At 43.3% G+C, this 17,470-nt stretch overlaps 1 protein-coding gene across 1 annotated transcript in view; it reads right to left on the reverse strand.

The window, feature by feature from the left end:
* Positions 1-17,470, reverse strand: part of npdc1b (neural proliferation, differentiation and control, 1b) — a 46,854-nt gene that overhangs the window by 11,523 nt on the left and 17,861 nt on the right. The window contains exons 2-4 of the mRNA XM_073466858.1: positions 9,889-10,056; positions 2,075-2,164; positions 1,783-1,995 (exon numbers count right to left, since the gene is read on the reverse strand). Of these exons, the coding sequence (XP_073322959.1) occupies positions 1,783-1,995; positions 2,075-2,164; positions 9,889-10,056 (471 nt within the window). The remainder of the gene's footprint in view (positions 1-1,782; positions 1,996-2,074; positions 2,165-9,888; positions 10,057-17,470) is intronic.

The following is a 17,470-nucleotide window of genomic DNA, read 5'->3' on the forward strand; positions in this document are numbered from 1 at the left end:
CGGACGTCAAGATGAGCAACTGGAAAGCCGCTGAGATCCGGAAGATGCTAACCATCACAGCTGAGAGAATCATTAACAACCAGATCACTTGTCACTGTTCACGCCCAACTTCGTGCTTCACGTCACGTCACATGTTTACGCCTACCCCAGTGGCGGCTTTTTTGAAAAGGAGGAATATTACATCTCCGTTTCACATAGACAAGATGGCAGATTGCAGCCTTTACCTGGCTGCAAATGTGGCGCATTTTCTAACTAAAAGGGGCTACTGAGCGCTGAATCTATCACAGGGAACCTGGACCATCCTGCCTTTCAGCGCTCCTGAAAGGCAGGATGGTCCAGATTCCCTGTGATAGATTCAACATGCCAACATGCTCCCCCTCTGGTCATAGAAAATTGGCTGCATGGCAAGTTTTCATGTTTTCCCATGACTAATCAGATCATGGGATAAAATCCTCCTCAAACAAAAAATACTCATTTCAAATAAAGTTGTTCACCTGATTAAATTTGTTTGTTTGTTTTTTTTTTTATTAAATCAACTTCCTTTAAAGGAGACATATTATGCTTTTTCATGTTTTTCCTTTTTTATGTTCTTGTGCATATAAAAGGTCTTAAAAGTTAGGAAGCCAAATGGTCTGTGCCAACGGGAGCTCCTCTCTCCCGCAGAAATCGCTGCTCCTGAAACACCTCGTCAGTAGTCCGTCTTTAATTCTGTGACTTCTTGACATCACACTACGTCACCATGTCACACATTTGAATAATTGTGTCTTTATTAATTATAGATGTGAAGCGAACTGGAAGATGAAAACAGAACATAGCTGTCCGGAGACACGGTGAGCGGTGCTGGCTCAGGTGTGTGTAAGCTGACAAATCAGAGCAGACTGTAGCAGCCACCACTGGAATCTAATTCTACGAACAGTATTATATCAATAATATTACTGAATATATTGGGAATAGACAAAAAAGCTATGCACATTTAAATGTTGATTTAGAATTCAAATGAATGAATTAATCTTGGATGCTTCATTCAGGGTTTTTAGAGCAGAAACTGCCTCTAGCTTCCCTGCACAGCTTATGGAGGTAGAGGTCCTCTTGGTTCTGAAGAACCAGGACCCGACCCGGTACCTGAGTCATACAGTGTTACAATGACACTCATTGACAATCTTGTCAATGTGCCTAATAAAAGTTGATGAGAGCGTGCTCAGTATCAGCTCTGATCACACAGCACACCATAATCACTGGGGGAGGAAATGTTTCAGGAAATCAGCGGCCTGTTTAAACAAAATTATGCTATTAGATGACATTTAACAATTAGAATTAGATGAAAATTATGTCTGTGTATAACCCTGCAGACTGTTTTATTGTTGGTTCAAACGGGGAAAACAGGGATTGTCTTTATCAATATAAAATTGTCTCCTTTAAGCATTTCAACAGTTTTTGATGGGAGATTATTATTATTGTGGCTGTTTTCAACTGCAGCTGGTAGTTCAACAGGGTCCAGACCTTTATTTCATCTTATCCCTTTTCTTATTGTTGCAGGTGTGATTTGCTTTTTATCACATGGATTTTTTTATTCTATTCTGTATTGTGTGTGTAGTGCAAGTGCAAGGAACTGTACTGTATGTCCTCTGGTAATGTAACTTTTTGTCTCTCATAAATGCCACAAATGCAAACCAACCTTCCTTCACCACATCACTCAAGTCAGATATACAGATACTTCTTCAAGAAGTAGCAACAAAAAAGAAACAAGAAGCTAGTCATGACAAAAGGACAGAAAAGACTTACTGATGAAGACACGGTCGTTAGACGGGTAGGGGAGGATGATGGGATCGCTGAGCAGAGGGGGGGTGTGGTTTGTGGTTGAGGCGGTGGCTGGAGCCACGCTGGTGAACGGGACACTGTGGCTCGTAGGCTGCTCTATGGTGGATGCTCTGTGGGTGGGGCCGGCCTCACTGAGCTGCTTGGATTGAGGTTTAGGTACGTTGTGGGAGGATGGAGCTGGGACAAAGAATTAAAAGAGTCATTATAAGAGTCATGGTAAATACAAACAAGGGTAAAGAAGTGGACTAATCAGTACCTGGCAGCCTGGACTCAGTTCTCTGTTCACTGATAATGGCAGCGAGGAAGTCGATCTGCTCGTCAAGCTCAGGGTAAGTGCTCATTTTACCTGGAGAGAGAAAAGACCAGAATGAGACACGACCTTTAACACAACACTCACTTATGCAAGGAGTCAAACCAAATGCTCCACTGTGAAACTGCACAAGAGGAGGATCCAGCAAAACAAAAAGCACCAATCATATCACACGCTCATGTAATCTTACATATTTTCAAACACAGGTAGGTTACTCATTTACTTCATATTGAAAATAAAAATGAACAAATTGTCACTCACACATCAGCAGCATGTTTATGCACAAAACTCCACCTGTAGATTTCGTACACACATCTGACAGACAAACACACACTTACTGTAGCATTCAGCTATAGAGCCTGTTTAAAAACAGCCCTTCATAAACCCATATGGTCAAAACATTTGGTGTAAAATCATAACTTACAGAAGCCATTGTTATAAGACACAAAATATTATTTTATAATTTATATACATTTGTTTTTTTAGCCAAAACCGCTGATAAAAAACAATAATAACACCCTTCTCATGTCCAATAAGGTAACCGATAACTGCACATTTTTGTATTCTGAAAAGAAAAAAAGGTTAAGATATAGTGAGCAAAGATGGATGATTTAATATTCCCCAGCTCTGGTAAGAGCTGCCACAAACTATATCAAAGTGTGCACATACTGCACTTGCTGTCAATGAAAGCAGTTTGGTTTCAATTAGCGCCTCTTTTCATCTGCTATAATTTCCTTATTGGCTGATACGGGATCACACACTGCCTTGCCAAAAAAAAAATCACCACCTGGATTTAACTAAGCGAATAGGTAAGAGCCTTCCATTGAATAATTACTGCAGTGATTAATGTGTTTCAGCTGGCAACAAGTTATTTAACCCTAACTGATGCAGTGAGGAGCTTCTCATTTCTTAAAAAAACATGTCAGAACACATATCCTGTGGTCCTGGAAAAGATGTTACTCTGTTTCAGAAGGGTCAAATCATTGGCCTGCATCAAGCAAAGAAAACAACTAAGGAGATTGCTGAAATTAATAAAACTGGGTTGAGAACTGTCCAACACATTATTAAAACCTGGAAGGATAGTGGTGTTCTTCCAGGAAGAAATGTGCTCAGAAAGCAGATAAGCTTATAAGAAACGATGCCACGGTGAATGTGTGCCGTAATCAACGCTAAGGTGGTCCAATGAAATATTAGAGTGTGTGACTTTTGTTTTATTTGGCCAGGCAGTGTATAAATGAGCCATTATCGGGCCAACGAGTATCATGCATCCCTAATCAAAATTTAGGCAACAGAGGCCCAGATATCCTGTCTTTAGTCCCTTGTATGGGTCAAATTCCAAAAATCCATTACAATTCCACTATTTCCCATGACGCACCCCAGTAGCATCTTTTGATACAATGTCCATGCCTCATAAACATCCATGTTTTCTCCACGATACAGGTCCTTCATGTCTATGAATTTGGTCCATTAAAATTACACTAAATTCAAACATGGCCTGTCTGAAGTGGTCTCATGTCTTTTAAATGCTCTATCTCACCTGGTTAATCTTTGAGACTAGATGGTAATGGCTGACAGTCAAGTTTAATCTAGGAACTCAAGTATCATAGTAGTTAAGTCCAAATAAGGTCTCATCTCCTTATTTAGTCACTTACATCTGCCTTCAGTCAGTAATGGGGCCAAAGACTTTTGTCCTAAAACATCTTCTGATGAACTGATATCAGCTCTGTGGCTCTGCTGCTGCTGACTGCTGGAAATTAGAGTCACTTGACCTGCACAGCTAGGAAAACTGCAGAGGGTCACATAAGATTAAAAACAAAGATAACACTGCCCCATGTGGCACTGGTGGTGCTGCAGTACTGATTGTGTTAATGACTTCAATGTGTGTCCATGTCCCCTCCACCTGCTGTGATCCTGTGCTGCACTGCAGAGCAACACCAGACTGCCTGGACGTTATAATGCTGAAGAGTGGGAGGAGATCACACAGGCATGGGAACTCAAAGTGACACAGCATTAGTGTGTGTGTGCGTGTGCGTGTGGCTCAGTGCTCTGCTGTCCAGCCCGGCTGCTTAGAGTGTCGGTGGATGGCAACATTGAGAAAGAGAAAGAAAAAAGTATGATGAAACAGAAAGACGGAGATGTAGGAGGTGGGGTGGGTCTTTCTTAGAATCATGAATGAAAAGCATCACTACGGCAACAGGAAGAAGAGAGATGAAGAGAAGATGTCCAATCGGTCAGGCTGCAATGTAATACTTTGGGGCAATGCCGACAGTCAAAGTGACAGCCAATAAAAGTGTTTTTTTCCTACTGACAGGCTGAGGCTGTGTCTGACAACATCACAGAAATGATTCAAAGAGGGTGTGTGTGAGAGTGAGTTTATATGTTCATGTGTGCTGGACACACAGTTTTTTTAAATAATATATGAAAACACTGCTGTCAGCTGACGTGATCTACTGGACTGATTCAAAACTTTTGGTGTTAATAGTTTTTTGTAGAGCCCGACCGATAAAGGATTTCTAAGGCCGATACTAATACAAATATTTGGTGATTTAAAAATACGATATACCGATATATTGGCCGACATATATATTAAAAAAAAAATCCAGAAACGCGTAACAAAACATACAACAGATTTCTGTAACATTAGTTATTTGTAGTTATTTATGAGTCCTCACTGAAATAATATGATAATGCAGTTTAAAAATAAACTTGTTTGTTTTATTGTCACAACAGAACAGAGGAACATCAAAATTACTGGCTAATTCCGTTTCACTCTCGGCTTATTTATTTATTTAATAAGTTTATTTGTATCAGGGACAATGTACAAAATAACATTAGTCTCGAGATGAGAGAAGATGCTTTGTATCGGATTTAGCTTACTAGCTACTTTCCATCCGTAGTCCCTGGGCAGGTGAGTAAGAACAAAAAAAAAAAAAAAGGATAAAAATTGTCAACTTACATAACAGACCAAACATCCATACACATATGCGTATATACACCCGCTCACACATCACTAACACTCAGGTGTAAAACATATTTCATATCAGAACGAAATAGAAACATACAGTTATTAAAATACTTCATACTTACACGTAACAGCAGCAAAACTGGACATGGTAGTCACAAATTTTGTCATGCTTATTTGAGTTAAGAGAACTGATGGGGATGTTCTTTTAATTGTTATTCAAGCAATGTATTTCTCGTGACAGTTGCCAACTTACCATGAACACACTTCACTGATGATCTCAGTCGTGAATAACTGGTTTGCTCTGCCCGACTCTGGCTGGATCAGCTGGTTGTAGGGTTTGTGGCGTTCTAAACACGAGTGTTGCCAACAGGGACGTTGTAGAGTGTCCTCTGGTGGACAAACTATGCAACGCCAACACTCATAACATGGTTGAAGGGTGTTTTGTCCATTTTTATTTTATTTTTTAAATATTAATTTATCGGCCATTATAAATGCCGATACCGGTAGTTTGGAAAATGCCTAATACCGTCCGATAATATCGGCCAGCCGATATATCGGTCGGGCTCTAGTTTTTCGGCAACAATTGAGCTCTATGGTGCAGAAAGAAGATATATCAGGCTTTGATACACACACACACACACACACACACACACACACACACACACACACACACACACACACACACACACACACACACACACACACACTACTTGTTTGAGCAATCAATAGAATATTCTCATTCAATGTTTTTTCTTTATTTTTATTATTTTCTACATTGTAGATCAATACTGAAGACATCCAAACTATGAAGGAACACATATGGAATTATGTAGTAAACAAAAAAGTGTTAAACAAACCAGAATATGTTTTATATTTTAGATTCTTCAAAGTAGCCACCTTTTGCTTTGATGACAGCTTTGCACACTCTTGGCATTCTCTCAATCAGATTCATGAGGTAGTCACTTGGAATGGTTTTCCAGTCTTGAAAGAGTTCCCAGAGGTGCTGAGCACTTGTTGGCTGCTTTGCCTTCACTCTGCGGTCCAACTCATCCCAAACCATCTCAGTCAGGTTTAAGGTGGATGATTGCCGTGTGGTTGAGAGGCCCAATTGGACAGAAAAATGTGCGTTTAGGAATTTATCGTATTCGTGTAGTCCAGGCCTAAGTTTAGCTTCATAGTTTAGCTGCTTAAGTTGAGTAATTGATTTTTGTTTATTGAAAGTATTATTGATTTAATCAATTTGCTATCAATAATAAAGTCTATTATATTGTACATAGCAGTTTTCTGTGATTATTTTGTGCATATGTCTTGTGGTATTTACTGGTTGTGATGGTCAGTGCTCGGATTAATTTCCTTCACTGTTCCTTTAATTGTAAATATTTTACAAATATTTACATTTAAAGTGAACCCTTCTTTGAGACTAATTTTGGTCTGGTTATTGGTCCCTGATTCCAGGGTGGTGCCCCGTTTTAACGATTTGAAAATATTTTTTTATTAATGTATTTAATTTTAATAATTATTATCAATAATTATTAATTTCTAATAACCACACCTGCCCTACCATCAATTCCCAACAATGTCTTGAAGTAATGATGGACTGTGGTTTGTCTTAAAGTAATGATGGACTGTTGTTTCTCTTTACTTAGCTGAGTGGTTCTTGCCATAATATGGATTAGAACAGTAGTCGAATAGGGCTATTCACTGTATTGAACTGTGTATCAACCCTAGCTCTGCACAACAAATTAACTCTTGATAAGGAACACCTGTTAATTGAAAACCATTCCAGGTGACTACCTCATGAATCTGATTGAGAGAATGCCAGAAGTGTGCAAAGCTGTCATCAAAGCAAAAGGTGGCTACTTTGAAGAATCTAAAATATAAAACATTCTGGTTTGTTTAACACTTTTTTGTTTACTACATAATTCCATATGTGTTCCTTCATAGTTTGGATGTCTTCAGTATTGATCTACAATGTAGAAAATAATAAAAATAAAGAAAAACCATTGAAAGAGAGGGTGTGTCCAAACTTTTGACTGGTAGTGTATATAATATTCTACACTGTACACTTTGTACTGCCTTTATGTATGCTTATTGAGGTTTTTCTTGTGTAGAAAATATACAATTGGTTTTTCTGTTTCAGATCTGAGTATAACCCTCTGAGAGGAGCAAAGACACGACAGCTGAGGACAAGTAGCCTGAGAGAGGTGGCAGAGTGGATGAGTACAGAGAGGATGACTGTGCCTAATGAGCTGTACCACACAATCATTGAGACTGTCTTTACTGCATCAGTCAGTCAGTCAGTCAGTCAGTCGGTCAGACAGACAGTCAGTCAGACAGACAGTCAGACAGTGAGACAGACACACAGTCAGACAGTCAGTGAGACAGTCAGCCAGTCAGTCAGTCAGACAGTCAGTCAGTCAGACAGACAGTGAGACAGGCAGTCCGTGAGACAGGCAGTCCGACAGGCAGTCAGTGAGGCAGTCAGTGAGACAGTCAGTCACTGAGACAGACAGTCGGTGAGATCGTGAGTGGGACAGTCAATGAGACAGACAGTCAGTGAGCCAGATAAGTGGTCTTGGCAGAGACTCCAGCCTTCTGTCGGAGAAGACGGTGAAGGAAGTGGGGTTGAAAGGTGCTGAAACTGTCTCATCCAGACTCTGCAAGACACTATTTTCTTTTGAATGTCTACAATATCAACACCCTCTGAAGCTAAACCCAAGACTCACTCTGCCTTTATTCTGAAAGTCCAACCAGAGGTTGGATACTACACATTACTAACTTGATCCCTTCACATGCAAAACTGAGCCTAGAGGGGCAGGTAGAGCATCATAGTGTGAAACTTAAGACCACTGACAATGAGCCAAACAATTACTATAAAAAAGGTCTAAAGCTAGAGCTGTTTATCTTTTGAAATGTCTTAATACCTTCTTCTATCTCCATCATTAATGACACCAAAACAACTTATACCTGATACCATGCCATTTTTACTGTAATTTAGTTTTTTGTTAGCACCGATACAAAAACTACAGCCAACAGGATTATGATAAGTAAACTAAGATAGTGAATCTTACCAGATATTTGATGACAGTTTTAGATACTAGTGCTAAAGACACATGGCAGTCCATACAAAAAAAGGATCTGATATCAAGCCCTAGTCAAAGCTATTCTAATGTGTGTGGATTCTGTTCAGATTGTCTGACTGACATACATAACCAGTAAAGTATTACATCTACTATACAGTATCGAGTATATGTTGCCTGGACCAGCTATGATGTTCATGCTCAGTTCATTCTATATTCCTTTCTTCAAACATTCAGTCTGAATTTTTCCAGAAAATGTCCCTGTGTTTTAGACAAACCTGACAGATCCCACATCCACTGGCTAACTATCACTTCTCAAAGGCTCTGACAGAGCAGGACATGAAAGCAGACTCATTATCATTAGCAATGACATTAACTATGACACACAACAGGAGTCTCTGAAGTCACCCTTTGGTAAAGTACATGACTGACGTGCAGAGGCGGCAGGAACACTCATCAGTTGCAGTCTAGCTGGCACACACACAATCACATACAGTATAGTCTGATGGTTTAAATGAATGCTGTCACAGTTGTGTGCTATGGTTACATTAACACTTTTATTTATTTCCATGTCCATTGTCTTTTGGACATAATCAAAGAGGACCTCCATGGTTTTTACACACCAGAGCCCCTAGAACTGAAGGTCAACCTCCTTTAATGCATCAGCACACTGGCGGTGGTTCTGAAAACACAGTCATAGGGAGAACTGTTCATCCTGAGACAAGTCAGAGAAAGTAACCATGACCAAGACATCAGGTCTTCAGGGTTTACCTTTCTCAGCTTGGGCTTTTGCCTGTGTTATAAACCCAAAATCTAAAATCTAAATGTAACTGGCAAGTTAGCATCACATTTTCTACCTGAGATATGTAGCCCTCAGCCCTCTGAGAAATTAAATAGTTTTCCATTCAGTAATCAATGTACTGTAAAGACCAAATCAGGATGTGGAGAGGAGGAGGGGAGATTCCCCTTTAAGGTGTAAGGGAAGACAGATAGGATGACATTTACATTCAAATAAAACATCAAAGGGTCACTGTCCTGGGAAAGACATGATCAACCAAACATCAGGGGGTCATTGTTTTGGGAACAACCAACTGTCGTAAAAGTATGTGACCTCTACTGTTGTATTTAAGTCAGAAACATTTGGAAGACTGGAGAGAACACTTTGGGTCTTGTCTCCATGCTGCATGTATTAAAGAGATCTGATTCATCACGCCAAGTCTAAAATTCTTCGGAGAATTAGCAACTCTCTACCTCACAAAGGAGAATTTCCACTACACCTCCTACAAGGCGACCTCATGTGATTTAGAAATAACCACCCACGTCTGTGTTTTGTGTGTCACACTCATACGATATGATGTCAAGGCTTAGCATCAACGTTCCAGATGTGAAGCATCTTGTTGATCAGCAACCACATTAATCATACAGTTTAGAGTTGATATGTCCACTTCCTACATGTGTTAAAAGCATTAATAAACATTTGCAGCTCATTTAGACCAAGCTGAGGACCAAGCTAAAGATGCTTTGCGGCTGTAGCCTACTTGAACAACAGTTTTGTTGCTCCTATCCTTCTCTGTCATTGCTCATTTTAAGGAAATGTGTGCATAGGAATTATGTTGTATGTTTATAATGTAAAGGACTCTAGTTTTTGTCTTCTTAATAAAAAGGCCAGAGAAGCTGAAGTGGTACTGGTCAGGAGTTTGTAGCTTACCACTTACCTTTTCTGGCCTGAGCAGGGTGAGGAGCTTGCCTCCTCCTGACCATACAGTGGCCATGGGAGTTCTCCACTAGAGGGCGCAGACAGGGGCCACAGTGTGAGCTGCCCGGCTGGCAGAAGTGTCGCCCTGCCCGGGCACAGTCTAAACTCCGAGGGCACAGATGAGATCCTGTGTAGATAGACATGACACACAATTACTTTTCAAAGTTTTGAAATGAAACTGCTCCGATGTTAATTTTCAATTCAACAATCCAAAATCTTTTTTTTTTAACAAAAAAACTAAACAAAACAAAATTCGCAAAATTAAATTTTCTGTTATTTCTTTTTTTTTTTGCTTCTCTGTCTTACAGAGAGATAGCACCACACTAATGTCTCTGTAGTAAATACGAAGCTAATGCCATAGCAGCCAGTTAGCTTAGCGTAAACAGCAAGTGTGGCTCTGTCCAAAGGTAACAAGAGCCACCTCTAACATGATCGATAAAACCACAACATGGCATGCTTTAGTAAAAAACAAATAAGAACATTCTTGTAGCTTTAGAGCACATGGTGGGCATATGTTCTTATCTTTGGACACAACCAGGGCCCATGTTTCCTGCGTTTCCAGTGTTTGTATGCTAAGCTACATTAACCTAACTGCCTGCTGGCTGTAGCTTTACTGTACAAACATCAATCTTCTTATCCAATTTCTAAAAATGTCAAAATATTGTATATACATATATAAATTAGGGATGCACGATACAGCTGCCTTCATATTGGTATCGGCCAATGTTAGTCATTTTTTTATACATTGGCATCAGTCCGATGAGCTTAACTGGTCCGATGTTAACAACTGATGTTTGTTTCCAAAACAGAATTAGGCCACACAGACAGCGATGCAGTACATGATTTACATGCAGAAGACGACGGTCAAGCAACGTCTGCGGTCTGGGCATTTTTCATGGTGAAAAAAGAAGACATGTGAATTGCAGTATGTAATACTTGCAATGTCAAAGTAATGCGAGGAGGGTGCCTTGTCAAATCCTTCAACACCACCAATTTGATCACTCATATGAAGAACCGCCATCCTGAAGTTCACAAACAATATCAGGAGCAAGCCAACAGCCTAAACTGCAAACAGCCTAAACCAGCAGCAGCAGCAGCTGCAGTTGTGAGCCCGATACAGCAAGCACTCGATCAAACAAGGAAATTTAGCAAGGACAGCACAAAGGCCAAGTCGATCACAAAGAAAATGATGGAGATGATTGCCCTTGACAACCAACCATTGTACATTGTATAGGACCAACGATTATGCCAGTTGATAGAGCGCATTGAGGCCCTCTACAGTCCTCCAAGTCAACCCTACTTTTTCGACGTCTCCCTCCCTGCTTTGCAAGACGTGGTAACTACCCACAGAAGTTATTAGACAGCAGTGTGAATGACATTGGCTTCATGACGGATATATGGACTTCCAACGTAAGTCAGATGAGTATGTTAAGCCTAATTGCTCAGAGGATCAATGATAACTTTGAAATGACAAGAGCTGTGTTGCATGCACAAGAGTTTCCAGGCTCGCACACAGGGACTGCCATAGCTAGTGCATTTGACAACATGTCACACAAGCCAGCGAAGCATCTCTGACTGTTTGGCTAATGGAAGGAAAATAGGATATTTTAGGCACTCTCAACTTGCCACCTCTTGACTGAGAGAAATACAGACAAAGTTGGGCATAAAAAAACCAAGATGCTACAACAAGACGTTGTAACAAGATGGAATAGCACATTCCTTATGACTAAAAGTCTGCTGGATCAGAAGCATGTGCCTTGGTGCGTATGGGGCAGAACATGAGCTTTCTGCTTCACCCAGCGCATGCCAGTGGAGCCTCATTGAAAACACCACTACACTTCTCGTGCCATTTGAACAGTTAATAAGAGAGATAAGTTCACATTTGGCTACTACCACTGACGTAATTCCTTCTGTTGTGGCACTGAAACATTTGCTGAGCAGGGCAGCTGAAACGGATAGCGGAGTCCGCACAGCAAAGAGCACACTACTAGAAGCTGTGAATGGCCGATTTGGAAGCCACTGTGTCTAACCCAAGGTACAAAGATTGCTATTTTGACACAGTCACCAAGCAAGAGTCATTCACAGTGTGTACATTTGCTTTTCAATATGCTATCATAGAAACTATACAGATCACATCGACATCGGTAAATATCGGTTATCGGCCATAACAGCAATGTTGATATCGGTTATCGATATCGACACAAATTCTCATATCGGTGCATCCCTAATATAAATATATATAAATATTTATTGTAATAAGACTGATAAATGTTTCATAAAGCATGGCATCAGCTGTCCACAGCATAACCTGCCATTACTATCACTGTCTTGTGTTGTCAGAAGATAAAATTGTAACCACACACAAACTCACACACATGCATGGATAAGGTCTGTAATGGAAAATTATATTACTAGACTCTTGCATGAGAAATTATTTAACTCATATCATTATTATGTTTTACATTGTCTTCATATGTTCTTCCCACATCCTTGAATGTTTGTACTGTCTGCACAATGAGAGACTGTTATTATTATGTGCTTCTTGTTATGGGAACGGAACCTGGTACAGGCATGAGAAGGACACAGGGCACTCCTTTCTCCCTATCAAAAAGGTTTCTCAACTGTCTCATCTTGCTCTTCTTTCTGCAGACTGTATACCACTCTGTATGATTGTTGAACCTTCTTTATAAAGAATAAAAATCAAAGACAACTGGTATTTCTTACAAGTTTATTTCAGATATCTCACAAATAAGACACATTTCCAGGTCTCAGCAGTTCATGTATTTACTTGATGTGATTTTTGATGGAGAAAAAAAACACCACAGACTGCATTTTGATGTTCATTTCTCAAGCTATTTCATGAAGCAGAGGTTGTGTTAAATTATCTTCAGGGACAATTAGAGGTGCATCATCTCTAACAGAGCAAATATGTATTAAAACCTTTTTCTGATACTGGAGACCTTATTCTTGAGAGACACTAAGTGATAGTTGTTTATTTGAAGGTCGAGGATGATAGCCAAGCTTCATGTAATAAAGCTTGGCTATCATCATCGGCTGTTATCATCGGCTATCATAGGCATCTTGGGGAAAATGCCAGCTTTGAAATGTCCCTTTCCCTTGAGAACAGATGACAGTGGGCAGCTTGACCTCGCCTGGGCCGCTGCTGTGATATTGTTTGGTTGCAGGTGGAGGGCAGGTGTGATATATGACAGTGTATGAGTGGGAGAGGATGTTCCTGGAGGCCAACTGTCAGGCAGTATACAGGACAAAAAACACCTTGATGAAGAGTAAACAGTAAAGAGGGGGAGTCTCAAGGCTAAAGTCATCACAATATGCTTTAGCACTCTTTCATTACTCCCAACTGCTGTGTCAGGTCATTGAGCTCTACAGCTTTGGAACTACAGATAATTAGGACAAAGAAGAATGGACAGGCAGTTTTCTGCTAATACGGACTGAATATGTGCTGTAGAGTTTTCTTCATGCTCTGCCCATAGATTATACATTTTGATGACATCACAAATTTTCAGGTCAAGTAAAGTTTTACAAATATAAACCTCCATGGATCAAAAGTTCCTGACAGCTAAAGTCATAATGGTCTTTGGTTGCAGTTGGATATGTCCTATCAACAGTTCTCTTTCAACATTCGTTTCGGTATCCCACTATGGGACACGCTCCCTGCGCTTGTCCCCAGAAGCTATTTTCCACTACGCCAGTCCTGACTGGCAGACAGACGTGACATCCGCTCCCTGGAGGAGGGACTTCCTCCTCCTTATAAAACCCGGCCGTAATGTCATCAATTCAGTCTTAAACCTCTTCTCGCTCCCAGAAGCAAGCTCTCAGACAGCAGGTGTAGCTGAACTAGCAATACAGCTCACAGAGCGGGCTAACCACTTGGTCGCCGAATGCTACATTACCTGAAGCTGTAAAGCTATCTGAGTGCAACAGCTAGACTCCAAACAGTGGCTGCTTCCATCCTTAACGGAGCTAACAGAATGTCGGAGCCTGTACCTTCCCTCACCATGGAAACAGTCAGGCCACCGGCGAGGATGTGTGCGTGCGGCAACAAGATCTCGGGAGCAGACACCCACTCTGTTTGTGCTGTGTGCCTCAGGCTGCAACATGCCCAGACCGCGCTAGCATCCCTGGCTTCTTTTGAGCATTGTGCACGCCTGTCAATTAAGATTCACTGGCGCAGGCTAGCACGCCAAGCTAGCCTGTCGACAGCGGACCCAATGATGGGGGTAACCAACCCCCCGTCACAGGAGTTAGCGGAGAGTCTCGAGAGAAACGCCATCCCTACAAGTGGCAGCTGGGGCGAACAGCTTGGTGATATTGCTCCGCTAACTGACCACGATGAGCCCGAGGCCTGCCTGATGGCTGAGCACTGTGACATCGCGGGAGATGACTTCGACTCAGGGGACAAGTCCATTAGCCTCGGGTCTGACGATGACGACGAGAACCTGCGGCTGCAAAAGCTTGGCATTGCGTGGCCAGAAACCCCCACTGAGGCCACCACATCTCGTTACGAGGGAAGAAGGCTGCCCAAGGTCAAATCCTCTGCCTGACAATTCCTGCTGGTCTTCCCGGAGTGCCTGGAGGAGGCGACTCGGTCCTGGAGCAATCCTTTCGCTGCCAAGAACCTCGTCCAGGGAGGCTCGGCACTGGACTGAGCCAACATGGAAGAGCAAGGTTTCTCCCACCTTCCTCCAGTTGAACCTCTGCTGGCATCCCACCTCCATCCCTCGCAGAAGTCCACCATGATGGCAGCGGGCCCTGCTCTGCCATCAAAAGCTGAGTGTTTTCAATCTTCAATAAGTTTTCTCTTCAAAAGAGCTACAAAGTGGTGGCCATGTCAGTGAGGGCCCTGAACGCATCGTCGCTGCTACTGGCCTACCAGGCTGAACTGCAGGATGACATGTCAGCATCACCCACCCTAGCCCTGTGGGACGAAGTGTGCGTGGTAACAGACCTCTGTCTGCGTCTACACAGGTGCACCGTCCAAGCCTCCGGAAGAGCCATGGCCCTGATGGTCACTCAAGAGAGAGCTAGGTGGCTGAACCTCTCCAGTCTCTCTCGGAAGGAGAAAGCTCAGCTCCTCAACGTCCCTGTGCACACGAAAGCCCTTTTCGCCCAAGCGGTTGCCACCATACAGAGACGATGCGAGGAAAGAAAAAGGAGGGTGAAGCGCTTCAACTGTGTCTCCCCAGGAAGATGCTACCTCCTCCCCTCTGGCAGACATTTGCCCAAGTTGTGACCCGGCCGGGTTACCGCATCCCCAAACGCCAGCTTGAAGCCCAGGCGGGCGCCCAGAGCAAGCAACCTGAACTTAAAAGGTGCATGGGATAAGAAGCCCTTTGCTGCCAATGTGACGCAGGGGACCCAAGCGGCCCCCCCTGCCACTCACAGGGGTAAAAAGAAGCGATGCGCCACCTAGAGCACTGTCCTCGGAGGCGGCTGGCAGGCCCAGTCAGACGCTGTTTCACCCCCTCTGAAAAATGTTCTGTTCTCGCCAAATTCACAGAGGCCATGTTCCGGGCCCCTCAAGAGGCGTGCATAGGCCGTGCCAGCACTCGCAGTTCACAGCCAGGTGAAGAGGAGGAAGGTCAGACCTGCAGGGAGCTCTGTGGAGCCCCAGCTATGTCACAAAAGCACACACCAGTGCACAGAACACACCAGTGTCCCTTCCCCCTGAAATCATTAATATAAATGTTTTCTGGTGCACATCCAGGTTCAAAACCAAGGGTGCAGCCACATTCATTAATGAAAACAAAAATAAAGAAGAAACAGAACATGGCCGTACAGCCCCACATAATGCCACAGGGGGGAGACATAACCCCACTGGTGGTGCAGCGGGCCAGTCTGTCTGCTGGACAGCACAGACTGAGCACCGCGGCTGCGCGACCCACTGCCCAGCCCAGCTAAGCAGCGAGACCACCATTAGGTCCACTAGCAGAGCGGGCTCAACAGTGGCGTGCGTGCGTGGCGTCGAACTGGGTGTTGAAAACTCCAGTTTGCGTCCACCCCGCCCAGATTCAACATGGTTTTGCAATTGAGGGCGCAAGGGGAAAAAGCTTGTATTTTGCAGGAGGAAATCAACTATCTGCTGAACAAAGGCTATCTGAATAGTACCACCGGAAGAGAGACAGAGCGGTTTCTTTTTGAGGTATTTTCTGGTCCCAAAGAAAGGCGGGGGTCTGCGACCCATATTGGATCTGCGTGCTCTGAACAAATACATGAGTAAGTACAAGTTCAGGATGTTGATGCACACACCTCTGATACGATTTGTGCGTTCAGGCGATTGGTTCATATCCGTAGACCTGAAGGACGCATACTTTCACATCCCTATTTATCCCCCGCACAGAAAATATCTCCAGTTTGCCTTCCAGGGCATAACATACGAGTATATGGTGCTCCCGTTTGGCCTTTCATTAAGTCCGTGGGTGTTTGTATAATGCACCGAAGCTGCCATTGCCCCCCTAAGAGAGGGGGGAATGCGCTTAGCGACATACATAAACGATTGGCTTCTAGCCTCACAGTCTCCCGAACAAATTCAGGCTCACACCAGATTGCTCACGTCGCATCTGGCCGCCCTGGGTTTCTCGGTGAACTGGGAAAAGAGTGTTTCGATCCCAACTCAGAACATCACATTCTGTCTGTCTCTGGACTTGGCCACATTCAGAGCGCGTCTGTTAGCGGAGAGGGTGAAAGCCTTTCAGGCTTGTCTGACACTTTTTCACAGAGGAACAAGGCTAAAGTTCAGAATATGTCTCAGACTGCTGGGGCTCATGGCATCGGCCTTGACGGTCATTCCGCTCAGTCATTTGCACATGAGACCTTTTCAACGGTGGGTGGCGTTGCTCAATCTAAACCCGACTTACTGTCTAGGGGCAACCCTGGCTACAAGGATTGGAAACTCCACAGCGAGGTGGTGGCTCGTATTTGGGAGAGATACGGCCAAGTGAAGGTAGATCTCTTTGCGTCAGAAGAGAACGGTCAGTGCCCTCAGTTTTACTCCCTCACAGGCCAGAGCGCTCCGATGGGGTTGAGTGCCTTGGCGCACGAGTGGTCTTGTGTCCTTCTGTATGCCCCATTAGAGCTGATCACTCCTACTCTCGCCAGAGTGCCAGAGAGGGGTCTGACTCTCATCCTGATAGCTCTCCGCTGGCAGGGGAAACACTGGCTAGTGGAGATATTCCAGCTGCTGCGCGGACAGCCGTGGCCTCTGCCCCTCCGCAGGGATCTCCTGACGCAGGCGCGTGGAGAGATCTTTCATCCTCATCCGGAGCACATGGCTCTATGGGCCTGGCCCGTGGAAGGTTGAATCTGGCTACTACTGGGCTCCCACTGAGTGTCATTGCCACTATTCAGAGTGCCAGAAAGGGATTTGAGGATTGGTGCGTGAAAACAGGGGTGATAGCTTTCCAGAGCCCCATCTCTGTAATTCTGCCGTTTTTTGCAGGAGCTGCTGGACAAAGGTTTGGCATTCTCCACTGTCAAAGTGTCCTTGGCCGCTATATCGGCGTGTCACATAGGCTTTGGAG

This window comes from Pagrus major, chromosome 5, assembly GCF_040436345.1.
Source record: "Pagrus major chromosome 5, Pma_NU_1.0".
Lineage (NCBI taxonomy): Eukaryota > Metazoa > Chordata > Actinopteri > Spariformes > Sparidae > Pagrus > Pagrus major.